At 44.4% G+C, this 13,210-nt stretch overlaps 1 protein-coding gene and 1 long non-coding RNA gene across 8 annotated transcripts in view; one reads left to right on the top strand and one right to left on the bottom strand.

Moving 5' to 3' along the window:
- Positions 1-12,492, bottom strand: part of LOC122459285 — a 27,968-nt gene extending 15,476 nt beyond the window's left edge. The window contains exons 1-2 of the long non-coding RNA XR_006279864.1: positions 6,008-12,492; positions 3,977-3,979 (exon numbers count right to left, since the gene is read on the bottom strand). This is a non-coding gene — a long non-coding RNA (uncharacterized LOC122459285). The remainder of the gene's footprint in view (positions 1-3,976; positions 3,980-6,007) is intronic.
- LOC119845736 (Holliday junction recognition protein) overlaps positions 1-13,210 on the top strand; it is a 43,062-nt gene extending 29,852 nt beyond the window's left edge. For 6 of the 7 annotated variants that reach the window (XM_038378458.2, XM_038378449.1, XM_038378423.2 and 3 more), the window contains 2 exons: positions 247-310; positions 12,488-13,210. In XM_038378458.2, the coding sequence (XP_038234386.1) occupies positions 247-310; positions 12,488-12,615 (192 nt within the window). In that variant the 3' untranslated portion in view covers positions 12,616-13,210. Of the gene's footprint in view, positions 1-246; positions 311-10,212; positions 10,301-12,487 lie in introns of all 7 variants that reach the window. The other variant, XM_043510621.1, reaches the window with a different exon arrangement.

Below are 13,210 nucleotides of genomic sequence, written 5' to 3' on the forward strand. Positions count from 1 at the left end.
TAAAAGGAATAAAATCTGAAACTATGAGCATTGTTAAATCATCTTCACAGCCCTGTGTGAGAGAGGCAGGCAGGGAAACTGAGCTGGACAAGCTAATGGCCTGGAATCATTAAACTCCTATTAACTTCAGTGGGTTTTAAATCACGCCCTTAGTGCAGGATTCCCATTTCCTTGTTCTGACCCAGACTGTTAACTGTAACACACTTGTGTTTACTTGGATTTAATTTCTCAGTGCTTCATTTTCAGGATTCTGGGTTTCATACATCTTCAGATCACACTTTTCCGGTTAGTCCAAGTATTTTTGTGCAAGGTAAGTTTCAAAAAGCATTTTGAATTACTTTATCAATTAGGAGGGCTTCTCTTAAGGGGAAGTCAGTCGATCTCCAACTATTTAATTCTGCAGACCTCTTCCTAAGTGACACCCATTCTTCTCCCAACAATCCTTGGATATGTCTCAAAATATTTCTTTCCAGAGATCACCAAGAAGGGCTTCCTGGACCATAGCTTGAGAGTTTTTGGGGTGTTTTACTTTTTTTCTTTGGATAAGATCCGAATTTTCTTCTTAACACTTCTTTTAATAAATACTGGTGGTTCTTCAAGTGCTTGCTCATATCGATTCCAATTAGGTGTGCGCATGCTGTGTGCACGGCCATCAGAGAATTTTTACCCTAGTAACACCTGGTGGGTCGGCTGTGGAGCCCCTGAAGTGACGCCTTCATGGCGCTGGATATATACCCCAGCCGACCCAGCACCCCCTCAGTTCCTTCTTACCACCTGTGACAGTCGTTGGAACTGTGGAGCTTGGCTTTGCTACTCTCCACTCTCCCTAGCGTTCACACTACAGTTTGTTCATAGTTTGTTGTTATAGTATTGTTATAGATTAACAGTTGTAGTTCTAGTTATAGTATAGTAATTTGTATTAGTGGGGGAGAAGGGGTTTTCCCCTCCTTCCCGTACTTGATTGGGCTCATGGCTTCAAAGTTCCTGGCTTTAAGCCCTGCAGATCCTGCTCCAAGCCCATGCCAACGGGCGACCCCCAGGACTCTTGTCTGAAGTGTTTGGGGGAATCTCATCAGGCAGAGAGGTGCAGGATTTGCAAGAGCTTTCATCCCCGGACTAAGAAGGAGTGGGACTTTCATTTGAGACAGCTCCTTATGGAAGCGGCTCTTAGTCCTCAGCCTCCAGCTGCGCGGCAAGACCCGATGCCGAGCGCTTCAGTACGCAGTGCCCCGGCTTTAGCTACAGGAACAGTACCGCAGTCGGATGCTGATAGAGAGCCACGGCACCAAAGTTCCCCGACACTGCAACCAACGTCTCCAGTCCGGCACCGCTCTCACTCGCCTGGTCAGAACCTCGTCCTGCAGCAGGGCGCCCAGGGACACAGGTGACGGCCTCAGCACCGTTGACTCCGGCACTGAAGACGGAGCAGTTGAGACTGGACTCCCCGACTCGCAGCATGGTTGAGGTCCAGTTGCCATCAACATCACATACCTTTGTGGTGGCAAGGGATCTGATTGCCTTGACTGTATCAGCATCCCTTCAACTGGCCAAGGCACCATCACCTGTCTGCTTGGCACCATCTAGGGGCAAGCCAACTCTTATTCACTTGCCGGCACCATCGATTGAGCCTCGGTACTGTTTCAGCTCTCGGCGCCGTTCCCGCTCCCAATGCTGTTCGCAGTCCCGGCACTGCTCTCCTTCGTGGTGCCGGTCATACTCGTGGCACCGCTCTGACTCCCGGCACCGGTCTCGACGCCAGTCGCCATCCAGGAGTAGATCCCGGTCCTGACGCCAGTCATCATCGTCGAGACCCAGGTCCAGATCCAGGCGCTGGTTCAGGTCCCAACACTGATCTAGGTCCAGACGCCGCTCCCCAGCATCGTGGCACTGTTTTCCGTCTCAGCACCGATCTCCAGCTTCGCAGTACTGATCAGTTTCATCTTGTTGACATGATTCGGCACAGACCCACTCGGCACCACCATGGCCATCGTGTTCCACCTCTCACTCATCAAGGTCTGAGGCAGGGTCACACTTCTCAGACTGCCACCACTAGGATCACGGCCGCCTGGGCTCGGGCAGATCAGTGGCAGGCGCAAGAACAGGGCTCCGCTCCGCATACCACCAAGCCCAGGGTGCTCCCTTTGAGGCTTCTCGCTCGGCCCCATCTGAGCCGCGAGTGCCTGAGGCCTCTGCCAGCTGTCCTGCTCCCTGAGGCATGGAGAAGGTGGCGTCGCCCTTACAGGCACCAGCTCCTCTTACTCCAACTCCTGCTCCCGGTCTGAACACTGAGGTTGCGGGATCGGAGCAGCGGGGCACAGCTCAGTAAGAGGCTCTGGATGATCCTGTCCCTTCTATGGCATCCTCCTTATCTTCACCCGATAAGGCTGTGGCGGGGACTGCCATAACGGGGTCCCCCCCATCCTCCCCCGATAGACCTCCACGCCCACCAGGAACTCTTGCACAGGGTGGCACAGAACATGAACCTGCAAGCAGAGGAGGTGATCGAGGTGCAGGACCCTGTGGTTGACAATTTGTCTGCAGAGGCTCCTTCCAGGGTGGCCTTATCACTTATCCAGGCCATTCAAACCTCGGCCAGAACAATCTGGCAAACACCCGCCTCCATTCCCCCAACTGGTAAGGGGGTGGAGCGGAAGTATTTCATTCCCTCCAAGGGGTATGACTGTCTCTACACTCACCCACAGCCCTGTCCACTGGTGGTGGCCTCAGTGAATGAGAAGGAGCATCATGGTGAGCAAGCCCCGGCACCTAAACCGAAAGAGGCCAAGCGCCTCGATTTATTTGGGCGCAAAGTCTACTCCTCAGGGTGGCTCCAGCTCTGGATTGCGAACTAGCAGGCTTTCCTGAGCCGATACAGTTTTAACTCTTGGAACTCCATGATGAATTTCAAGGAATTGGTTCCTCCAGAGTCCAGAGAAGACTTCGGGACTCTGGTAGAGGAGGGCAAAACAGTCACGCAAACCACTTTGCAGGCCTCATTGGACACTGCAGACTCTGCCGCTTGGACCCTCTCTTCAGGGATAGCAATGAGGCGCATTTCTTGGTTGCAAGCTTCTGTCTTACCACCAGAGCTTCAGCAAACTTTGCAGGATCTCCCCTTTGATGGAGAGGGCTATTTCTCAGACAAGACAGACTCGAGGCTTCAAAGACTCTATGTCCATAATGCGTTCGCTGGGGATGCACACACCATCTACCCTGCGGAAACCATTTAAAATGCAGCCTCAACACTCCTACCTTCCTTCTCAGCCGAGGCAGGACTTCTGTAGGAGATGGGGGAGCAGTAGCAGGAGAAACCCCTCCAAACACCAATCCAGCCAGGCCCAAGGTCCTTCCAAGCCATTGGTGGGTTCCAAACAAAACTTTTGAAGGGACACCCGAGGACAATGTACCGGACCTCACTCTGGATCCTATCCCATTCTTGAATCATTTATCCCATTTCTACTGTGCCTGGTCCCTCATAACCACGGACTGTTGGGTTCTTTGCATGGTGGAAAGGGGATACTCTCTCTCCAATTTTCGTTCTCCTCACCCTCCCTCCCCGTCTCTCTTCAGGGACCCCTCTCACAAGCAACTCATTATCCAGGAGGTGTAGTTGCTCCTTGCCATGGGAGTGATTGAGGAGGTTCCAAGGGAGCTAAGGGGCAGGGGGTTTTACTCCTGTTGCTTCCTAACCCCCAAGGCAAAGGGTGGGCTTCAGCCTATCCTGGACTTGTGTGGATTCAGCAAATTCATGGTAAAGTTGAAGTTCCGCATGATCTCCTTGGGCACCATTATACCTTCCCTAGATCCTGGAGACTGGTATGCCGTCCTCGACATGGAGGCTTATTTTCACATTGCGATTTATCCGGCTCATAGACGCTTTGTTGTCAACCGCAAACATTATCAGTTCAAATGTATGGTGGTAGTGGCAGCCTTCCTTCATCGACGACAGATACAGGTATACCAGTATCTCGATGACTGGCTCATCCGAGGGTGCAACAAAGAGCAGGTGCAGGCTCACCTTCAATTCGTCAGATACGTTTCAATGGTTAGGCCTTCTGTTTAACACGGCGAAGTCAACACTAGAACCGACCGAGAGGATAGAATTTATTGGAGCGGTCCTAGACTCCATGCAGTCTTGAGCCCTCCTTCCAGATGCTCGCTTCCAAGCCTTGTCAGGCCTCGTCAGGAGCCTTCACATCTTCCCAACCTCGACGCCCTCTTCAAGTCTGGATGGCATTGGTCTACCGCCCAGATCAAGACAGCCTGAACCTGGTGGTCAGCATTCCGGAAGGGGTCCTGGCCTCCTTCCAGTTGTGGCTAGACCCAAGGGCAGTAGGCGGAGAAGTCCCCTTCCACACTCAGCCTTCCTTGTCCCTCGTCATGAATGCGTCAGCCCTGGGATGGGGCACCCACATCGGGGACCTCCAGATGCAAGGTCTCCATGCCCCGTCCAATCTCTCTCTCCATGTCAACGTACGGGAGCTGATGGCGGTGTGTCTTGCGTGCCAAGTCTTCTGGGAGCGGTTGCATGGTTGTTGCATGGCGTTCCTCACAGACAACACAATGGTCATATTCTACATCAACAAGCAGGGGGGAGGGAGGGCTCGTTCCTCCCCCCCTCTGTCAAGGGGCCATTCGACTGTTGGAATTCTGTATAGCCCACTCCATTCACCTGGTGGCATCGTTTCTCCCAGGGGTCCAGAGCACATTGGCGGACAACCTCAGCAGGTCCTTCCAATCCCACGAGTGGTCACTCCGCCCCGACGTCATCCACTCTTGTCTTCCTAAAGTGGGGGTTTCCCCAGGTTGACCTGTTTGCCTCGCGCAGCAACCAGAAATGCCTAGCGTTTTGCTCCCTTCATGGCCGCTCCCCGGGCTCTCTCACAGATGCCTTCCCACTCCTGTGGATGAGCAGGTTGTTTTACGCCTTCCCACTGTTTCCCCTTGTACACAAGGTCTTGCTCAAGGTGCGCAGGGACAGATCATGGCTGATTCTGGTCGCCCGGACGTGGCGCAGACAGCATTGGTACACCACACTGTTGGAGATCTCGGTGGACGCCTCAGTTCTGCTGTCTTTTTTCTGGACCTGATCACTCAGGATCACAGCCACCTCTGTCACCCCGACCAACGATCCCTCCACCTCACAGCGTGGATGCTGCATGGCTGAGCTACTCTGTTGTCATTTAGTACAGTAGGTGGGTAGCAGGAAACCTTCCATTCGGGCCACATATATGGCTAAATGGAAGCGATTCTCATGCTGGTGCACTCACCACAGCACACTCCCACTCCCCAGGCATCCGTACCTCTCATTTTGGACTGTCTCCTGAGCCTGAAACAGCAGGGCCTGGCAATATCATCCATCAGGGTTCACCTGGCAGCCATTTCAGCTTTCAACCTGGGAGTGAATGGCCGATTTGTCTTTGCCAACTCCATGTTCAGTATGTGCCTTGAGGGCGTGGACCATCTCTACTCACAGATATGATAGCCTGTCCCCACCTGGGACCTGAACCTGGTCCTCTCCAAGCTTATGGTGGCCCAGTTCGAGCTGTTGGCCATCTGTTCCCTCCTATACCTCTCTTGGAAAAATGCTTTCCTTGTCGCTATCACATCAGCAAGGCGTGTATCTGAGCTCGGGGCTCTTACCTCAGAACCACCATACACAATCTTCCATAAGGACAAGGCGCAGCTATGATCTCATCTGGCCTTTCTTCCCAAGGTGGTATTGGCCTTCAAATCAACAAGGACATTTTTCCTCCCGGTTTTTTACACAAAACCGCATGCTACTCTTCAGGAACAACGGCTAAATCCCCTAGATGTTCGTAGGGCCCTGGCCTTCTACATTGAGCATACAAAGCCATTCAGGAAAACGACCCAGCTCTTCGTTGCAGTGGTGGAATGGATGAAGGGACTCCCGGTCTCCTCCCAGCGGATCTCCTCTTAGATCGCTTCCTGTATCCGTGCTTGCGATGATCTGGCCAGTGGTTTAACCCTGCCCCTCACTGCTCACTCTTCAGTATATACTTTTGCCTCTCACTATGCCATTGTCCAAAAAGCCAGAGACGATGCGACATTTTGTAGAGCAGTACTACAATCCACAGTACTTCACTCCGACCCCACCGCCTAGGTAAGGCTTGGGAGTCACCTACTTGGAATCAGTATGAGCAAGCACTCAAAAAAAAAAAAAAAAAAGACACTTACTCACTTTTGTAACTGTTGTTCTTTGAGATGTGTTGCCCATATTTATTCCAAACCCGCCCTCCTTCCCCTTTGTCGGAGTAGCTGGCAAGAAGGAACTGAGGGGGCGTTGAATCGGCTGGGGTATATATCTAGCACCATGAAGGCACCACTCCAGGGGGCTCCACGGCTGACCCGCCAGGTGGTGCTAGGGTAAAAAAAATTCTCTGGCCATGCACAGGGCGCGCACACACCTAATTTGAAATGAATATGAGCAACACATCTCGAAGAACAACAATTACAAAGGTGAGTAACCATCTTTTTTCCTGCTCCCCTTCTCTGCTGTATTGCTAATACCATACATAGCTAATATCTGTTAATGTGTAGTAGGGAAGTCGCTGATTAGTTATTCATGTTTTCAAGAACTAAAAGTTTTTACGACTACTCTTGGGGAGTTCCTGCTTCCAGCTCTACAAAACTTGTGGTTACACAGTAACAAGATCACAAATACGTCCTCAGTCAAGTCTACACTACAGACTTATATCGGTATAACTATATCTCTCAGGGATGTGAAAATCCACACTCCTGGACGATGTAGTTATACCAACCTAACCTTCAGAGCCTCTCCCATTGATATAGACACTGTCTCTCGCAGAGGTGTATTAATTATGGGGATGGGAGAAGCTCTCCCAACAGCATAGGAGCATCTTTCCTTAAGCAGTGCAGTTGCATCAGTGCAACTGCACTGTTGCAGCATTGTAAGTGTAGATCTTCCTTAGGACGACTTAAGCTAAATTAAAGTGCTGCCACTGAGTCAGCAAGAGGATTTGCTCAAGTTCTGAATTTGAAAAATTAAACTGGTTTGAGATTAGATAGGCACAAACTCCCGGGGCCTATAAAATTCCTAATCTTTGTAGTTACCATCATAAAGAGTTGCAGAGAATTGTAAATCTGAAGCTTGAGTTTTAAAATAAGCTACTTCAGATACAGCAGCACCTGCTTTAGTCGTTCTCATAGTTAAAGTTGTCAGTGTTTCCAATTTAATACATTATTTTCAGAGCCATCTAAATTGGCCATAAAATCTCCATGCTGAAGCTTATGGGGACACAGTAAACTTGAAAAATCTCATTATTCTTTGGAGGTGTTATACATCCACTTGTAGCAAGAAGTACATAAGAGAACCTGAAAGTGATTCAAGATTTTTTTGTTTTTGTTTCCTCAGCTTTTTTTACTTTGTGCATTTTGACAGCACTGTGTTTATTCACTTTCTTGGTTCTGATCATGGTGAGTTGTCATTAGCATGTCATCACTTTTGCATTCTTTTGTGGGGAGCATGTATGCCTCTCCTTAGTGCCTGTAAGGGGGGCATTTACTTTTTACCAGAAACACAAGAGAAGAGCTTCTGCTGTTTCCAAGTTTGGTGCCAGGAGAGTATACCCTTTTCCTGGGAGCCCTGTATAGGCAAGAGGCAAAAAGGGATAGCCAGGGGGACCGCCTTCTTCCCTCCACAGACCATTTTGTATGTGGCTGGGGGTGCAGACAGGAAGGTGGTTCTTTCTTCCCCAAACTATAGTGTAGACAAGGGAGCAGTGGGAGCTAGGAGAGGGATTTTTTACTCTTTGGGACTTCTCTTCAGTTCAGAGGTTGGGAGGTCTTGCTTCAGTGCTGCTGAAGCTGGCATGCTGTCAGTAGTGTTAACAAAAGCAAGAGACAGGTGGGAAATGGGCAGACCTAAACACATTTAATGGGGGTGCTGGCCTTCTCCTTTGATGAAAAGACCTTTATAAACATCAGTAGGGGTTAGGGATAGCCCTTAAGACTTTTAAAGAAGCCATTGTAAGGAGAAAGACTGACCAGAAAATTCTTTCTTGCTCTCATTTAGTCAAGCAAAATTTTTCAGGTTATCCATAATATATTAACTATATTGGCAAAAGCTCAGTTTTGCCAGTATAAACTGAATCTGTACTAGGCATGCTTTGCCACTAGGTACACCGATACCAGCAAAGGTCTCCTAGGTTTAGAGTGGGCTAAATCTGTACAACTGCTAAACTAGATTGGTATCATCAACATAATTAGAATAATAAAAGTTCACACTTTTGGGTACCACATCTTTTTCCAGAGCTTACCCTTTGGCAAAAAGCTTGACGGAGATCCAGCCACTGGTCTCAAAGGATGTGTCATTTACCTCTGATATCACTACTCTCTTGTCATCCTTGCCTTACATCCCCGGAATCTCCTAGAGATAACTTTTTGGTTACTCAGGTCTACCTTCTGTGATTTCTGAACTACTTGTTTACATAAATATCCTCTCCAAGGAGGATATGAAACCATTCTGGGGTTCCCAAAAAATGATGCAATTGATATATAGGGATGAATAATTTCAATCATGTAAGAGGAAGAGTGGAAAATAATATGTAAACAGACTTGACTTTCTTTTCTTTAAAGTTGTTGTCCTGATCTGCTTGTTAAAAGTGACATTATCGGATATGTTTACAGAAAGTAGAGATGAAACGTTCCTGTGAGGTTATCTAGCCCATCTCCATGCCACTTCAGAGTTTTATTTCCTGTTATGCACTTCTGTTGTTTAGCATAGTTAGTCCTTGCATCTCCCAGGTGATGGAGCTTCCACCACCTCTGTGGGTCAGGATTCTTCAATCTAAATAGCTTTTCCTGTCAGGAAAGTTGTTTCCCTCTGATACTCAACCAAAATGTTGACATTTTTATTATATACTGCCTTTATTATAGATACTCCCCTGTATCTGTGGTATGTTTATACTATTTAAATATTTTGTTGCCCACTACTGTGTTCCACTCCATAGCTAATTAAACAGTCACTGCCAAACTATAAGTATTGAACTGTCTTAATCATTCTTTATAAATCAATCACAGTGGCCTCCCTAGTCGTTTCTTGTTGCTGTTCCCTAAGTTCTGTCCACTTAGTATAGGTCCAGTAACTAGTAGAGCCCTTCAAATCCGCAGATATCCGCTTAATATCCGTATACATGGACCATGTTTATAGATCGCAGATAGATGCGAATCCAAATTTTGCATTTGCACAGTGCTCTCTAACAGTGAGATCCAGAATTGAATGCAGTATTCCACATCTGATGACATGCAAGCGATATGGAAGAGGGACTTTCTACTCTGATACGATGTTTCTATGTAAGCAAATTGCACTTGCTTTTTTTCCTACAAAGTAGCTTTGCAAACATGTATCTAATTTATCTACTGTCATCAGTTTCAATGTTTCTGTTTCATAAGTTTCTCACTCTCATTGAACATTTGTGTTCTGAATTATTTTCCCCAGATATATGAATGGACACTGTCAAATTTAACTTCATTTTAAAAAGTTAGGTTTTCTGTTACACTAGGATCTTTTCAGCAAGGGAAGAAATAACTCAATATGCAGGGGAAATGGTGACAGACTACATAAAACAATCTCAAATGCGCATAGTTAACAGACTGGAAAAAAATATACTTTTTTGTTAATGCCTTACAGCTTTAATAATCTCTGTTTCTGGTAGGTATAGTAGGTACAAATTCTTCAGAAATGAGGCTTTTTTTCATGTTAACAGTATTTCTTTTAGGTCTCATTTTTCCAAGATGAGTCTCATTTTATTGTTTGCTCTGAGTTGTTAACCTCTTATATCCCTTTGTATTATTTCTCTTAACTGATATTCACAACTCCCTGCAATGCCTTTCTGTGATCCTAAATCTAATTGCAAGATATTTCCATCCTTTTCTAATGCTGATAAATTATAAGGTCTTTAAAGGAAATTAGTTTTACACTTAAGTATGTTCACTGTTATAAAGTACAAATTGTATTTGAAATTAAATTTGGCCAGAGGCTTTCACGTAAAGAACGATCATTATACTTCGCAGATGGAAGTAAGTTGATGCTTTCTTTTAATACTTAGAACTGCTGCTCTGAGCTTGCTCCTAAGGTCAGAATAAATAGTCCAATATTTTAACATACAGTACTGGATAGAGTGCTCAGTGTGGTACTTAACCTTATGACCCCATTAATTTTATCACCAGAATCCAGGATTGCAAATATCTATGCAAGTATCCCTAGGACATTGCAAAATAATGGCTCATCCAGAAGTGCACAAAAATATTAACAAAGGCAAGTGACTTTTCAGTAGTTACAAAAATAGCAGCAAAATAAGTTGGTGTGTTTTTTTTTTGTTTTTTTTTGTTTTTTTTAAGAAAAGGTTTACAAATGTGCTGTGCTCCTTATTTTTTATTTTCTTCATGTGGTGATTTGGGGGAGTGTGGGGGCCTAGATATAGGTTATGGACTTACAACAAAAAATGACTGCAGTTAATCACTGAATTGATAACACTACATTATTCTTCATAAAAACCTGTATTTTTAGGATCCATGTGTCACGGACTTTTTGTAATATATTGTATCCTGGGACTTTTTTTACATTAAGATTTTAAAGGCTGTAGTTGGTCTGTATACATGATAGAGGAATACATTATTTAAATATATGTGCACGTGTATGGAATATGTGGTAAAATATGAAACATAACAGACCATCGCATCTGCCTTATCCATATATAGAAAGAGCATTAATGTTACAATCTACAGATTGGCTTGACATCCACAAGTATTTTTAAACATACCACAGAATTTGCTTCGCTTCTCATCACGTGTCCTTCCCTAAATCCTATCGTCCCTCCCAAAAAAATTACTTTTCTGAGACCCAGGATTAATAACTTTAGTGCATTGATAGGTTCAGGTTTGGATATCTTGTGGCGTACTAAAGCTAGAAAAAGGTACGATATTATATATCACTGGAAATGGGAGACTTCCAGCTTTCCAGTGGGCAAATATTTTTAATATATGATTTTTGTTTAGAAAGAAACTATTAAGCTACAGATTTCTGAAACTTCAGCTCCCTCAGAGTCTTGTTCTTGTAGACTCATAACTAATCCATCTTTATAGGCAACAGAATACACAATACAGTAGTAACCTTTAAAAAAAAAAATTACAAAGGTATATTTTCAAAAACAATTTATCTAACACATGATGTATACAGAAAATGTAGTAGGCTGGTCATGTGTGTGTGTGTTTCTGCAATTTCATCTCCACTCTTGCTTAAATTGTTTGCTCTTTTCATTTTCTTTTTTAATTAAAGTATGGAATCTCTCTCTGGTTAAAGCCTTTCATTTCTATATGAGATTAAAAATAGTTGATTTAGTGGATGATCTTAAGCAAGTTAATGGGTAGGTGGACTTTCTGTGAGTTTTGCTTGATCTTGCTCACGTAAATATTTTTTATTACATCTTCACTCAGTTTCTTAATTCATGCTTTTTTCTTCCCTCTGCTATAAATGGAAACCTCTCCCTATGATATGGGCAAGTTGTTTCGAGCCAGAAACTTTTTTTTCTTCGTGCATACAGGTTACAGGCTTCATGTGAAAAGCATTAGTGAGTGTTCGATTGCTAACTTATCTGGAATAGAAAATGTGTTCCTTAATTGCAAATCAGTGATTATGCATTTGTGTAACCTGAATTAAGATTCAGCTGGAGAGTTTGCTCAGTCTAGCACTATGATAGTTTTAGAGGTCCAAGAGATGACTGCAGTAAACATCCTGGAAATGGAACTTGTGCTGAGTGGTTTTGAAGTCTTCAGAAATCTTAGTCAAGTAGATAGTGAAGCTGCTGCATGTTCTAATCAACAGCTGGGAAAGAACCAGCTAAGTCCTCTTGTGTCTGTAACAACTCTGGATTTGGCAACCTCTAGCAAGAAGCTAATTATAAAAGATCAATTTCAGAGAAGGAAAGGTCAAAAACTAACAGATTTATTATAGATCTGTTATGAATTGTTGCCTCACACTGTATTGGGATGGACCACTTGAGGGTGTGATCCCACAGAGCGGATTAGTTTACAACAAATCTAAACAAGCTGCCAATCCTTCAGTTCCTGAGGGGGAAAATGAAAAGTAGAGCAGTAGATGAATTGTGTATAGATGTATTTGCTTCAGTGGAGCAAAACTTTACATTTATGTTTGTACACATGCATTAGATTGTTTGTTTTTAAAGCTTTTAACCTAAATTAGATTAAAGCAGATTTAATTTAATTTATTCATATTATTTAGGCATTAATACAATGAAAAAATAAAGGATTTTCGGCAGTTGGGTAGATGTGGGAATTCCTATATTAGGCCTATTTCATTTTGCCATTAATATTTTAAGGTGACTAGATTCTTTGCTTTGGCATTCAACTTCTGTTATGTTGGAGATTCAACTAGCATGGATGCTTTTTAATTACCAGTAACTTATGATCTAAAATTCTTTTCCAGGGTATCCAGAAAACTCAACTAGAATAATGGGAGAGAGAAAAGCTCAGGCGTTCTTTTGGGAAGATTTCATCGCTAAAGATACACAAGGAGCATTTCTGGAAGGCTACAGAGAAAATATTATTTTATAAATTTGTAAAGACATCAGACATTTTATTTAACCATTGCAATCTGAAAATTGCATTTATTGATAGGGAGGGAGCTGAGGAATAGTGCTCTAGTGTATAGTTAGTCCTGCTATGTACTTTCTCTCTCATCCAAAATAATTCCTTGGAGACGAGTTTTGCCTTCAGCCAAGGTGGGCAGGCAGGGCACCTTTCCTTAATGAGGAGTCATTCATTTGGCCCCAGAAATCCACTGGAGGGAATCAAGATGCCTTCTTTGGTCTGAGTTATTTGTTTAACTTTTATATTTAGTAGTGTTCGTCATAATAGATGCTTGTGATTTGCATTTTTTCTGTTTGCTTATAGACATGGATTTTAGTATGCTAATAATAACGTACCTTGGCTTTGTATTCGACCAGAATTCCTAGCCTCTCCTGTCCACCCCTGCTTTATATATGCACATTATTAGGCTCCTGGAAACACTGGTCTGGATGGTCCAAATGCAGTATAATGTATTATGACTTTGTAATGTGGCTGTACTATCAGATACGAGGTTTTAATGTTTAATTTTCAGTGCATTTCATCATAAATCTTAATTGCTTAATAAATTTTTTATACATTA

This window comes from Dermochelys coriacea, chromosome 1 (assembly GCF_009764565.3).
Source record: "Dermochelys coriacea isolate rDerCor1 chromosome 1, rDerCor1.pri.v4, whole genome shotgun sequence".
Lineage (NCBI taxonomy): Eukaryota > Metazoa > Chordata > Testudines > Dermochelyidae > Dermochelys > Dermochelys coriacea.